The following is a 14,888-nucleotide window of genomic DNA, read 5'->3' on the forward strand; positions in this document are numbered from 1 at the left end:
ATATATATATATATATATATATATATATATATAGTTTTTTTTCTTTATCCTATACCCCACCACTCAACAACAGAAACGTGAACTAAGAACACTTTAATATCTCATAGAACCAAGTTATGGGCAAAGATGTAGAACCATCCAATAGATAAAATGGTTCTTTAGAACGAGGCGGTTCTTTGTGGAACCACACTCCCTTGTAAAGAACTATTTTTTGTGTAGCCCTTTTTTAACAGTATAAGATTTCGGTACGGTATGAATTTCTCTGGTACCGTTCATACTGCTGTTACGCCACAACTTACGCTCTTTGGCAGGCGGCAGCATTTATTGTTACGCGCCATGAAGGAGCCCAGCGGTCGGAGCTACTTGTTGGGAGCGGCTAGGGGGTCGTATTAGGTTACTAGCAAATGAGGAACTAACTTATGGACATTAATAGAATCTTTAATAATCACTAAGATACTTCTCAGAATGAATAAATAACGGGGCACCACCCTGAGCTAACAGGGACCAATAACCAATACTATAAATCAAGTCTCATAATTAATATTCACTCCTTGAGAGTGAAGATGTTGGAAGGATTTAAGTTTGAGCACTGGCGATGTATGTCAACGGTCACCACCATATAAATGCACAAGTAAACACAGGAAAACGGTTCTTTCAAGTGTAACAGGGTCTATTAACTCACAGGAACACTGATCAAGATCACCTATAACTGCAACCAACAATCCCCATAACACCTATTTTAAACCTACTCACCAAACAAACAATCAAAACCAGAGTGTTTGCGTGTGTGTGTGTGTGTGTGTGTGCGTGTGTGCGTGTGTGTGCGTGTGTGTGTGTGTGTGTGTGTGCGTGTGTGCGTGTGTGCGTGTGTGTGTGTGTGCGTGTGTGTGTGGGTGTGTGTGCGTGTGTGTGTGCGTGTGTGCGTGTGTGCGTGTGTGTGTGTGTGCGTGTGTGTGTGGGTGTGTGTGCGTGTGTGTGCGTGGGTGTGAGCACAAAGGGGGGTGCGAGAGAGAGAGGGGGGTGCAGGGAAGGAACGACGGTGGGGTTGCGCACAACAAGCGGAGTGCCGGTTATCACACTAGGGGGCAAACGAGAGCAACGGGGCGGAAGTGAGACCGTCAATCAAACCACCGAGGAAGACGGGAATCTTAAGCAGTGTAATACGACTACTGGACGCGAGGGGCGAGCGGGAGCGAAATGCAGGGAAGGTTTCCACATAGTAAAACAAAGAGGAAGACGATAATTGCGCCACTATGACAACGCTATCTGTTGCTAGGGACTACGGCTTGGAAGAAGGGGGGGTAAATACTTAGACGCGACGCGAGGGGATTCTGACCCGTGCTAGCACTAGCAAGCTAGCACGCTAATAAGCCGGCCAGTTGCGAGCAAGTTGGCCAGCAAGCGGCAAACAGCTATTTGGGTAGCCAGCGATCCTTTTCGTGGTCAATGAATGGACGTGTTTACTTGAGAACGCATTACCGTCATATGATGTCCACATACGTGTACACTCGGTCAAAATTCCCATAGAACACAAAAGTCATCATTGTGAAATAAAGTATTCTACTCTTTATTTACCAACCTGAACACAGCTGTTTTTTCTTGACAGCTTTTGCATTCATTCAAAACACATATGAACATGTTTTGAACAAACAGTGCAAAGACAAAACTAGAAAAAATATTTTCTTAAACTGTCCATTTCAATTTCTGGACATGGCTATGTAAAAACAAAATTTGCAAGAAATATTTTATATTTCCAAAACCATTTTTATCAACAATAACAATACAGTCCAAAACTATTACTATTTCAAACTAGGAGTGCCCTTTTTTCTGTATGAACTCACACCTTTGTGTGAAAAGCGATGTAACAGTTGCGATGAAACACCTTGCATGTCCCACACTGCACTCGTGATTTCCCGGAGCAGCCTGCCGCTCTGCAGCGGGCTGCATTCTTCAGGTTGACCAACTCTGGAAGATGTGCATTGCCCCTTCTGCGGATTGAGATATGGGGCACTTCCTTCACTTGACCTTTTTTCCCTTGTTCTGAAAGGTCTTCATCGTCTTCCGGTAAACCATTCACGCTGGGCCAAGAAGGCCTTAGCCACTTCCAAGCGGAACTCAAGGAACTGCATGATTGTCTTCTTTGGTGTACCACATACAGCAAGATCTTTGCGGTACAGTAGCCAGCTGTTGGCCAATGCCAAATCCATGAAGTGCATTAGCATCCGCAGTGTCCACTTTTTAGTGCGGATGTTCATGCGATAATAGCTCATCATTCTGTCAACCAAGTCAACCCCCACCCATCTTGGAGTTGTATTCACGGATAATACTTGGTCGTGAGATAGTCACATATCGTGTCAGTTTCTTGTCCCATCGCTTGCAGGTGTCTTCTGGTTGAATAGCATCAACAACAGACATCATCAGTACTGGTTTATTGTCATACCACTTCACTACGCCAATGTTTCCATCTCCAGTATTAACTTCTGCTGAGGTGCCTCTTCCAGCCTTTTTCATTGCTTTGTCAGTTGGTAGCTTCTGCACTGGTGCAGCAACCCGATTCTTTATAACTGTACCAGTCACGTAGACTTGCTTCTTTATCATTCGTTCCACACCGGCAATGATTGTAAAGAACCGATCACAATCCAACTTTGTACCAGGATGCAGAGTTTGACACAGTTGATCAATGACCAAGCTTCCAAGACCCAGATCTTCTGGTTCTTCCACCTGCTCACGCAGTGCATCTGCACCTTGATGTATGTCCAGCACAATACCATCTGCTGTAGCGCAAACAAAGCATTCCACGTCCATTCTTGGACTGTCCTTGACGTCTTGGTCCTGGTGTTGGCTCTTCAGGGCCATCATTTGAGCCATCAGCCTCAACCTGCTGAGTCTGACGCCGACGTCTGCGAGTCGCTGAACACTCTGCTTCTTCATTTTCACCACAGTGACGTTTACGTCCCCTGCTGGACTCACTGGGCTGTGGAATGGGGTCCTCATCCCCACCATCGTCCTCCTCACTGCTGTTCACCTGCTTTGGTGGAGGTTGATAATCAGCATCCTCCACAGGATCATAGATGTCAGACAAATCTTCCACCTCTGAGTCGTCTCCAGCAATTGTCCCCAGTATCCGCTCTGCTCTTGAGGAATATGACAGATAGGACAGAGGAATATGCTCTGGAAATCCAATCATGAGAAAAATCATTATATTGAATGGATATTTATTCTTCAGATGCTGCTGTTTTGATATGAACTATCTTAGAGCCATTATGCAACACATTTCGTTCAGATATGCACTGGTATATATTTATGAATGGCAATAAAAGTCTATCTAGCTATATAGCTAGCTATCTAGCTATCTTTCTATCTAATCAAAACCATGTAGATGTATTCATAAATCATGCTATATCTGTCTGTAATGTTGTAAACTATTATTTTCTACCAAAATCTTCCCAAACTACGTTTTTACACTCACATTTTGTTGTTAGCGTTTTAGCTAACATTTTAGCATTTTCAACAACACTAAATTCTTCTGTCTCCGTATGTGGACATCATGTTTAGCGGCATACTTGATCGTTACTGTCACTAACCTTTACCAAATTGACATGCCATGGCAAACATACAACACTTGTATACATATCTGCACAAGAATCAGCCACGAAATTTGTTTGGTATTGGTACCTGGTCGACGGTTGGGTCGGGAGTGGCCATCCGAAATTCCCGGGGTGTTCCTTGACATCTTGAATTTGACCTGTAATGTGTTTTACTCTTCTGACACCACTATGATGGCAGAGTAATTAGCCTCGTATGTGGACATCAGCCCCCCTTTAAGCAGAATTAAGTAGTATAGTATAGACCAGGGGTGGGCAAACTACGGCCCGAGGGCCGGACCCGGCCCGTTGGGCGTTTTGATCCGGCCTGCCGAGTATTATTATTATTATTATGAATTATAAATTATAGTAACGACCGCTGTAACAATTCTCCGTTCCCGACTTGAGTTTCCCAAAGCACGATGACGGCAAAAGACCAGCATCGATGTTTCTTAACTCAAGTCGGGAACAGAGAAGCGTTACAGCGTTACAGTCTTAACGTGCCGCTCGGCAGAGGACAGCGGTGCCGTGCTTTCTGCACCGCATCAGCCTGGGAGTCCAGCTGCTGCTGTCTGCGCTGCTCACCTCCACCCCCCCCACAGGCAAGCTCGCCACGGGGACGTGGTCCGTTTTATACGGCAAAAACTGACGCACATCAGACCCACGGGACAGCGCCGTCCTGCGCGCTCAGTATAACAATCGGGAAAGCTGATGGTTTTCCAAAGCTGAGCGACGCAGATTTTGCTTTTGCTGTGAACATACTGACACACATGAATGAGCTGAACATGAAGCTACCAGGGAAAGATCAGTTTGTGCATGAACATGTACACAAACGAGAGAGTGAGAGTCTTCAAAGCCAAGTTGACTTGGAATTGGAACTCTTTGATCTTCAATGTGACGCCGTCTTAAAGGAGACGTTCAACCGCCTTAACCTGGCTGAATTCATTGCTTCACCAAGCGAAGCCAAGTTTGCAAACAGAGGATGCCAGTGTTGTTTGGCTCTACTTAGGTGGTTGAGCAGACGTTCAGCGTGATGAAACCAACAAATCACGCCACAGATCCCAGTTAACGGATGAACACCTCAGATCTGTCCTGAGAATTGCCACAACAAACTATCATGTACTGGCAAAAAAGGGGGACCAACAACACTGTTCCCACTGAAATGGAATGTAGTGTAAAAATGTAAGTTCACTTTACTTTTGGCTTTTACTTATAATTTATATTGGTTGACATAAACACTCTCTATCCATCTGATACCGGCCGGCCCATCTGTCAAATTTTAAAAGTCAATGTGGCCCCTGAGCCAAAAAGTTTGCCCACCCCTGGTATAGACAACCTAAAATGTGATGTCCACACATGTGGACGGCAGGTCCTGAGAGGTTAAAGTCTGAATGTTTAAAATAAATACAGCGTAGGACCTACTGTCAGCAGTGTAGGAATCAGTGTAAAGACATTTAGTGTTAAAGAGCTTTGAGAGTGGTCGGAAGACTAGAAAATAGATAAACATGGTTAGTCCATTTACAATTGACCTATTTTGCAATTGATTCATCAGAAACTCACTGTCTGGAGCTGCATCCTCAGCTGGTTGTTGGTAAATTTGAGGGATCTGGCAATGGCCTGGAGATAGTATATCAGCATGCTGAAACACACCAGGACAAAAGTCAAGATGACATGTTGATTTTACGGCGTGTGTGTGTGTGTGAAAACCTGCAAAATCTGCAGTGTATCAAATACTTGTTCTTCCCACTGTAACTGATTCTGGATTGCATGAGAAAATCTTCCACAACACTCTTCATCAACAGATCTGTGTCACAGAGCAAAACAGTTCAAACATACTTAAGTAAAAACTTCAGAGGAAACACTTAACGTGGGGCATGGCCCTCTATTGTCTCTGTGTAGCCCTGCGATTGGCTGGCGACCAGTCCAGGGTGAACCCTGTCTATCGCCCGAAGTTGGCTGGGATGGACTCCAGAGGCCCTGTGTGCAGGATAAGCGGTTTGAAGATGGATAGTGTCATTTGGTTTATCTTCAGTGCCTATTTGTTTAGCTAGTTTGGGTTTCAGGTACCTTGGTGTGATTGTAACTCGCAGTCTTACGTCTCTTGATACATTCAACTTCAATTTCACCAAATTCCTATACATACCGAATTAATAAAATCAAATGCAATTTGATTTTATAAAACAAACCTAACATTGCCGCAAACCATGTTTGCCCGCCAAACTACAGGCTTTTATGACCACAGTCTTTTGAGTGTTCTGACCAAAATTTGAAACTGATCTGATTAAGATCATAGATTGCGCAGAAACACGGACGGTAATAATAATATTAATCCAGTATCAATCTTCAATTTGGAATGGATGACAAATTAGAGGGGAAATGAAGACGCTGTAGACATCTTAACGCGATTGACTGATTGACCAAGACTCGCTTCACATCCAATGTTTTATTGCGAAGATCCCATCGACGCAGTTCAAGTGGATGACATGTTTTGATTTCGCAACGACAAATTTGCCGATAAGTGATACACTTGCAGGGATGTATACTATAAATGCGTACCAATATTGTTGCCCAAATCCTATTTCCGGTCTATTGATAAACGTATTCTAAACTTTATCTGGGCGGGTAAGTCGCCCAAAGGACATAGGTGGCCTGGCTCCTGCAGAACGTATTTCTTACTATTGGGTAACATTTTTTTATTTTGGATTATACCCCTAAGACTGATTGTTGCATCTTAGAGGCTCATTCATGCTATTAATCCTTTTCTCCAGTCCTTGCCCCTTACTCTTACCACCTTCTATAGTGGACAAAATCTTTTTGTAGTGGAAAAGATGAGGACTTGGTGTTTTATTGATGTTTATAACGATGGTCACTTCCCTTGCTAACGGCAAACTAGCAAAAATATTCAGAGGTTGTGACCCACAATGTAATCGTGATTATACGTTACTAAACACAATTTGGGCGTGTGCCAAGCTTAAGCATTTCTGGTCCCATTTTTTATATTTGAACTATAGTTTTAGAGGTCACAGAACAACCACGCTCTCTCTCTCTGGGAATATTTACTCTAAACCCATCATATATGTAACCAAAGAGAAGGATGTTATTGCCCTTACCACTCTTCAGGCATGTCGTAGAACCCTTCTGATCCAATTTGGGTTTTTTGTCATGCTTTTTAATTTGAGTTTTATTTAGCTTTGTTAGTTTGCTTTACTTTACTTTTCATTACTGTATTTCTATTTTAAATTTGAGTTACTATTGTAAACTGATTAACCCACACACTAAAATGGAAATACTTGCCCCTTACTCCTGTTCACATTTACCAAAAAACGAGGGCTGTCAAATTAAATACAATTTAAAAAAATGTATAATTAATTAATGGCACATTTTGAAATTCATAAATCTTGATCAATGGCGATTAATGAATGTTTTTTGTTGTTGTTACAATGTTGTTTTTGATAAATGTTGTACAGATAAATCGTTTTAAACTAGGTTTTAAAACGATTTCTGTAGAAGTTGAAGAATCAACTCAGGTACAGCCGACGGGAGGCAGACTGCGAGTTACCGATTCAGGCTTTATGAGTAAATACAGAATCCCTTTGTGTTCATTTCTAAAGCCTCGCCTTGAGATATACACCACTTTATTAAGACGCTGTGTTGTGTTAGATTCTCAATAAAGTTAGAAAAAGGGTCATGAAGAGAGTCATTTCAGGATTAAACGCATTAATCTCGGCCACAATAATCGCATAGATTAACCCGTTTATGTTGACAGCCCTACAAAAGATAAATATGGGAATGCATTTGTGTGTGTGTTTGTTTAGTCTTACAACAGCAGCAGCAGGCCCGGCAGCACCACGACAGGGCTGGTGATGTAACTCATCACTTTGCTGAACCACAGGGGGAAGTCACTGGCCACTGTCTCAGAGATGATGTCATATATCTTCTCTTGACCACTGAAACACACATTTAAGTCATTTTATGTATTAAACATTTTGAAATAACAAAAAAACAGAACTTCACCTCTGGTAGTAGCTACTCCTTTGAATGTGGTTAGCTCTTCGTATTGCCCAAATAGTACTTTATCAGCTGCACCCTCCCCACCAACTTGTGGACCAGAATACAAAATGCAAATCGGCAACTTGCACTGGCCACTTGGTACTGGGCAGGAGAAATAGAAACAAAATAAATATTTATTTTTTCCATTTGTCTTTTTTTTTCTGAAAAATGATTTATTTTGAAAAATGACCGGATTCTTTCTCAATTATATGCACATTTCCCTCCTGACACATCTCCCAGTCGCCCCCCAAGTGTGCCGGGTGCAGCAACTACTAATCCGCCCCTCCGTCGGCCGGATACTTTGTTGTGTTTATCCATCACACATTCAAGACTGGACCATGAGGCAAAAAGGGGTTGGAGACCTCCGAGCTGCAGTATGGAAACATGGTTTAGCTTTGTGATGATCTAACATTGTAACACGTAACATCGCTTCGTACATGAAGTAACTATAGATCATATGCTAATTCACTTACAATGACTGTCTAATTCAGCCCTTAAGCTCTTTGGAAAACACAAAGGAAAGTGGAACGTCATTACGAGGACCTTAAATATTACTTTAGATGTAAAACAAAATAATTGATGTATGTGTTTTATTCAAGGATAGGAGGATGCAGACAGGCTTTACAGTTTTAGAACATCTTCCACTTTCCACTAATAGGGAATGTAAATCACAGCACTTCCATTTAACCACACACATGCTTTGACACGGTAAGCAATGATTCACCTGAATGGTCCACAGTGCTGTGACGGTCTATATCTCACTATGGCAAAGACAGTGGGCAGCATACACAGAAACAGCATGAAAAGCAGCATAGCCAAGTAGAAATTGTTTGATCTGGACAAAAAAAGCAAAGCACAGAAAACAGTGTTTTCAACAAATTACAAACAATAGGCCTGTCGCGACCCTTTTTGTGGGGCAATATATTCAATTTTACTAAAGAATGAGCAGATCGTGCTGCCTCTGTCTTCTTCATCAACCCTTTTTGACAAAAGTGGATGTGGTGCTGTATTTTGGATCTTGTCTACACACTATAGGTGTGTTCTATTGCGGGCAGAGTGAAAGGTATCTGTTGGATGTACTGTATGTATGCTCTGTGATATTGTCTGTATTTCTTAACGGCTGATACTGTGGGCCTCATGTACTAACATTTTTGCGCCCACTTCAGGCGGATTTGGTCAATTCTTAAACTGTCTCTAAACCAGATCCAAACATTAACACTCTATTTTCACTTGATCCTGGCTCTAGAGGGCTTGTTTGAATGATGCTGCGGTGGGAGCCTGGCAGCTTCTGCGTCTGCGTCTTTACGCACCGTCGTGTTGACGCACTCGTTTCAATTCATGGTTCTAAAAGTCCTGCGTGTGTTGCAGAGCGATTCACCTCCAGAACAACAGGAGTAACGTGTTTTGTTGCAGACGACCTGGAGAGTCACGTCTTTGTGTGTGGAAGTCGCTGGTTGCTTTATTTATTCATCAGAGACTTTATTGCCCCGTGCATCCACACTGCTGCTTTTCATCAAGGACACATTTGTCCCGTATTTTCCTCCACGACTTTGTTCCCCTTGTTTGTGGAGATCTCCCTCCATGAATCAGAGGCCATCCGCGAGTCCTGTAAATGTTATGTTCTCGTTCTTTATTTGGGCTCTTTCCTCTTTGCTTGCCGCTACTGTGGGCATCCATGTTAGTTTATTTTCCCCCACTTAGTGAGACGCTTACATTCAGAGGGTTGCCTAGTCAAATGAGGTGCTGCCCCAGAACTGCTGCGGTAGTGGAGGTTCCCACAGTAACCTGTGGCCACCCAAGGTCCCTCGCTGGAGCTGCCCCTTCCATAACCGGAACACACGTAGCGCGGTCAGTACGAAGACCAAAAGTCCACCGGCAGCTACATGCGCACATGTTGGCTCAACGGGCGGCCCACCTCGGCCCCAGATGGTGAGGGGAAAGTGCACCCGAGGAGGAAAAAGGGCACCGCACCGGACAAAGGACCCAATGAGCTGACTTTATCTTATTTCTCTCAAACTGTACAGTAAAGATTTTTGAAATTATACATGGGCATATAGGAGAGGGAAATTACGCAAATGACGTACATTTTACTGACTTTGCCTTCAATTTTCTCAAAAACTGTAAATGAATATTTCATGAAAATGTACATGACTATAGAGAAGGTCTATCTGAACAAGGCTCAAGTGAAAATAGAGTGTTACCAGTTTGGGATCTGGTTCAAGGACAGTTCAAATATTGAGAAAAGACAAACATCATGTACTTTTTACTAACTTTGTCTTCAGCTTTCTCGAAATCTATACAGTAATACTTCATGGAAATGGACACGGGCATAGAGGAGGTCTACTCGAACAAGGATCAAGTGAAAATATATAGTGTTACCAATAGTGGATCTGGTTTAAAGACAGCTCAAAGATGGGGATATGGCACTTCAAAGGGGAAATGAGGATTGGTGCCTTTTTGGCTATACAAGCCCTTCTACCATAACGCCCTCAATATATATTTTATTTTGAAATGCGGTCCACTGCAGTAACTGAGACCATATCATCACCAACAGAACATGTTGACAGTGTTATACAGCGTTCCCAGCACTCAACAGTCAAGAGCAGGGTTAGTACAACTCATTTAATATTAACAACGGGTCACTACCACTCTGTCTCTCATCCAGCAGAACTGCATTTAATTGCCCCCTTTAGATAATCACTCAGTGCTATGGTGGACTGCGTGTGTGTGTGTGTGTGTGTGTGTGTGTGTGTGTGTGTGTGAGTGTGTGAGTGTGTGAGTGTGTGAGCATCTGTGAGCGACTGATAAGGACTGAAAGAGGCTATGGCCGCTTTGTTACATAAGTCCAGAGGTTGGCTCAAACAATGCCTGTGTGTTCATGCGCATGTGTGTGACTACTCTAGGACTAGCCACTGATTTGCCAACACCGCTGAAGAGCTAGAAAATGAAACCATTAGTGTTAATAAGTAATGAGAGAGGTTTGCTGATCAGAGTAAAATTCCTCATCTCCCAACTCCGTCCTGCAGCAAAATGTGCGTAGCACACTACCTCTCTTGGACCAGACATGAATGCCAATACACATGCTGTTTGCCAGTTTGATTGACAGACTTTAAAGACAATTAAGTGACGAATAACTAACACTCTTTGCCAAAATTTCGGAAGTGTCAATATGGGGTTTCGGAGAATAATAGTAGGGCTGAGCAAGTTCCGACATTTATTCTATTCTGCATTAACGCTGTTTTATTATATTCCTTATTTGAATGTTCCTTGGTCACTGGCTCACATAAATACTAAAGAGGAGGGGGGGGGGGGGGGGGGGGTGATCAGCACCGCCCCCAACCAATGGCAGCATTTGGGGGCAGGCTCATGCCATCACTCGCAAGAGAGGAGAGGGACAGAGAGAGAGGAAGGAATCCGAGGCGATGGAGTTAATACTCATATGTCTCTCTCTCTCTCTCTCCCCCCCCTCCCTTATTATTCATATCTGTTTCTGAGACTATACATGTGCCACTATTAGTTCTTTACGTGATTTACTGTGTCATTTCAAATTCCCCTACCTCCAAATATCAGTTGTGATGTGTAACTTTACATTTTGAATTTTAAATAATTTAGCCGCTATGTGTGGTTAATTGTAAATGTAATATGATGCAATCTGCCTCTGAGCCTGTGCGTGTGTCCTCATGCTTTTTATTGCTCCTTTAAAGTGACGTAAATAGAATTTACTGAAACTTTGTTGCAGTGTTTCAGGGTATTTATGTCGTTTTTTTGTTTGTCCTGATTCAGAATGAATATGATACAGTGTTGTAGTTGCCCCTTTGTTCATTCTGTGTTCACACTGCAACATTTAACAGTGGACTAAATATTGTAAACAAACATCACGCGTGAGCAAACTGTTCTGCCATTGGTCCAGTTTGAATGCTGCTATAAACAGACCTTTTGTTTTTAAGTGTGGGGGTTTGGGGATGCATGAACCCAGTTGGGATGTAGAAGGGGTGCGTGGCATAAAAGGTTTGGAAACCGCTGCTCTAGATTGGTAGTTGGAAGTTATTGCTAGTTAGCTAGCTGATAAACTATTTAAAAATAGAATGTGGACTGCAAGTGTTGTGCATGTGTTATCATTAAGTATGAAAACTAAATTATTATTACAATAATTGTATTAATATCAATAAGATGGTTAACAAATAATCTAAATTACGGTGCACCAATAATTTACCAATAACCAGTCTTTGCATTGAGTCTCATGATTGGTGTTTAACTCAGTATGTCAATTATCACAGGATGAGTGAAGGAGTGAACAACGAAGGCTTGAAGTTAAGCAACCGCCACAATGACTGGCAGTTATGTGTAACAGCGTTTATGAAATTACAATAATATCAATCAAGATATATAAAACCAACGACCACTTTGACACAATCACCAAATATCTTAATCAACACACAATCACATGTTTTTTTTTGTGTATGTCAGACCTGGAGGCTCTGAACACCTGCTGATGGGGAACATTACATGTGAGGACGGCCCAGCTCCTCAGGTACATGAGACCAATCAGCTTCAACACGTTGAAGGCAGGAAGACAGGGAGAGAAAAATGCTCCCATCCTGAACGGAAGAAAGAGAAAAGTGAGTAACACACCCACACAGCCACTGGGGTCACACTTCATATAACACACATTCCATCCTGAGGCTCATGGTTTCGCTTCATTATGTTCAATGTTGCCAAGTGGCATTTCTGAAATGAGTTGAGGAAATACAGTGGAGCCAGATACAGGGGTGTAATGGAGAGATCATAGCAGGCCACATTCCTTTAAACAGGGTCATGGAGACTGGTCAGCACTGGCTAGTCAATTAACTCTGAGGTACATCTTCTATTACACACCGGTGCAAGCCGAGCTAATACAGTGCAGTTATGGTTAGGTATCTATATTTCATTTTCTGTATTTCTAATTCATTTCATAGACATTTTTGGACTTACCAGATCATTCCTTGGTTATAAATCAGATGCAAAACATTCTCTGCTATTTTGAATTCTCCATATTCAGGCTGAGAAGAGAGAAAGATCATTAATGTGTAGAAAGATCACTAATGTGTTGTCCTTAAATGATCAAATCAATATTAACAACTTTGGTACTTAGTTTAATTTTTCCCCCCGTTTATTGACTGACTTGAAATTTTGCACACTGTGCTCTTGGTTATCCTGTGCAAAATAGTCAATCGTGGTAGGCAAATGCTTCTGACTAGTTTTTCTGTCATTTTGAATTTTGTGAAAAACACATTTTCAACTTTACAACTCCTCCCAGACGCTGAGTCATTGTTGGCTCTTTTAAAAGTTAAATACATTTTTTTGATATTTCATTGTCTTTAGAGATTATGGACCAATGGAAATATAAGGGGTGTAGCCTAATAGGTAAAGACACATAACGTCACAAGTTCTTGGCCTTTCCTCACCAAATCTCAAGCATACGTTCACATTGAGACCTAGCAATTTTTTAATAAAATTTAAACAAAACTGGGCGCTGCAGTCAATTGCTGAATACTTGCATTTTTTCGCTTTTTTTATCTTTACTCCTTTTAACACAATCAATTTCGAAATCCGTCTAGTATGATCCTGACCCTTTTCAAAAGTTATTTAAATGAAAGAGTTTTGTGCATCAACCTGGGTGGGGTGCGGCTCCATTTTGGTCAATTTTTTAATTTCTAGTCAAAATCTCCACTTCATCATCTTCAGGAAGCTAGTGTGAGCCTTAATAAGTTTTACACTTGATGTGCTACTCCTAGCCATTATATCAGATCAACCTCAAATTTGTAGTACACTCTAAAAAATGTGACCAATGGTTACTCAAAAAAAATGTGACAACAAACAAAGTGACAAATAATATAATTGAGTAGATTTCAATTGCTAAAACTTTGAGTAAAATGTATTGAAAAAAATAATTTAATCAACAAGAGATATGTAGCAAATCCAAATCAATTTCACAAGGAAAATTGATTCATGTCTACTTATCAAAAGTCATTTATAAAATGACTGGATATTTGGGTGAAATTGACTTATATTTACTGAATATTTGAGAGAAATGTATTTACATTTACTGATTATTTGGGTGAAATGTATATATTTACTGAATATTTGAGTGACATTGAGTGTTATCTACTACTAATCTTGGTAAAATTGAATTTGATTTACTGAATAAAATATGTTATATCAACTCACATTTTAGCACATTGTTAAATTAATTGTTTAGATCTATTCAATAAAATTACGTGCCACTTTGTTGCCACAATTTTTCTATGTCTAATTCACTCAATACAGTTTTCTGTAACAGTAAACTTAACTTAACAGATCATCATACATAAGTACAGCAGGTTAACATTTATTTGTGCAAATTTCTATGAATACGTACAGGAAAAGCTGCATTATATGAGCATGGTTTATATACATTTGAACAACACAAATAGAGCAGCATTAACACTAGATAGCAGCGCCAAAACTGAACTCCAGAAAAACAAGAGGCAAACCTAAACTTCTCAATGTGAATCCTAAAGGTATAATGTAATTAACAAGCATTGAACAAACAGTAACCACATTTGAGAGTTCTAACAGTAATAACAATTCCCTTTTTTCTCCGAGGGTCAAAGGGAACAGCTTTGAACAGTCCAGCTCCAAGAAAACCTGAAACATGTTAAATGTGAGTTTCTTTGAATGTGCAAGATTGACTGCATACGCAAACCCAACCAGCAGACAGCAAGCCCTTGGAAAGTCCCTCAGGCAGAACTTTTAGTCTGTCCAACGCGATACCAACGTCTGGACTCTCCGACGTGTTCGTCTTGCTCCTGTAGATTTTCATTCACTAACAGGCTGGTCATATGTCAACTGATCTCCATTTGATAGTATAACACAAACCTGGAGCTCTAAGTCATCCAATCCAATGCAACTATGTTAAAAGGACTCTTGGCTGCTTTGTCAATGGCTCTGAATTCAGACAGCTGGTGTAATCAGATTGAAATGGCAAGCATTTAGTAACAGTCTCCATTTCTGCAGTAGTATAGAATGCAAAAATGTGCACGCATACCCAGAGGACAATAAATATTTAAATTAATCTGAATTATTATTAATGAAACTGTAAAACCCAGCAGCTTTTGCCACAACTTACTAGTAAAAATAACGTTACAATTGTATGTTGTGAGTTGACCATTACAAGACGTGACGGGTAGAAGAGATGAGAAAAAGATCACAAAACATATTAACACATTAGCTTAA

General features: G+C 41.2%; 1 protein-coding gene across 1 annotated transcript in view; it reads right to left on the bottom strand.

Moving 5' to 3' along the window:
• The window catches only part of tmc3 (transmembrane channel like 3), a 60,973-nt gene that overhangs the window by 6,825 nt on the left and 39,260 nt on the right, over positions 1 to 14,888 (bottom strand). Inside the window, exons 15-19 of the mRNA XM_040198614.2 lie at positions 12,606 to 12,673; positions 12,104 to 12,232; positions 8,359 to 8,469; positions 7,406 to 7,531; positions 5,145 to 5,223 (exon numbers count right to left, since the gene is read on the bottom strand). Of these exons, the coding sequence (XP_040054548.2) occupies positions 5,145 to 5,223; positions 7,406 to 7,531; positions 8,359 to 8,469; positions 12,104 to 12,232; positions 12,606 to 12,673 (513 nt within the window). The remainder of the gene's footprint in view (positions 1 to 5,144; positions 5,224 to 7,405; positions 7,532 to 8,358; positions 8,470 to 12,103; positions 12,233 to 12,605; positions 12,674 to 14,888) is intronic.

The sequence above is a fragment of the Gasterosteus aculeatus genome, chromosome 12 (genome assembly GCF_964276395.1).
Source record: "Gasterosteus aculeatus chromosome 12, fGasAcu3.hap1.1, whole genome shotgun sequence".
Lineage (NCBI taxonomy): Eukaryota > Metazoa > Chordata > Actinopteri > Perciformes > Gasterosteidae > Gasterosteus > Gasterosteus aculeatus.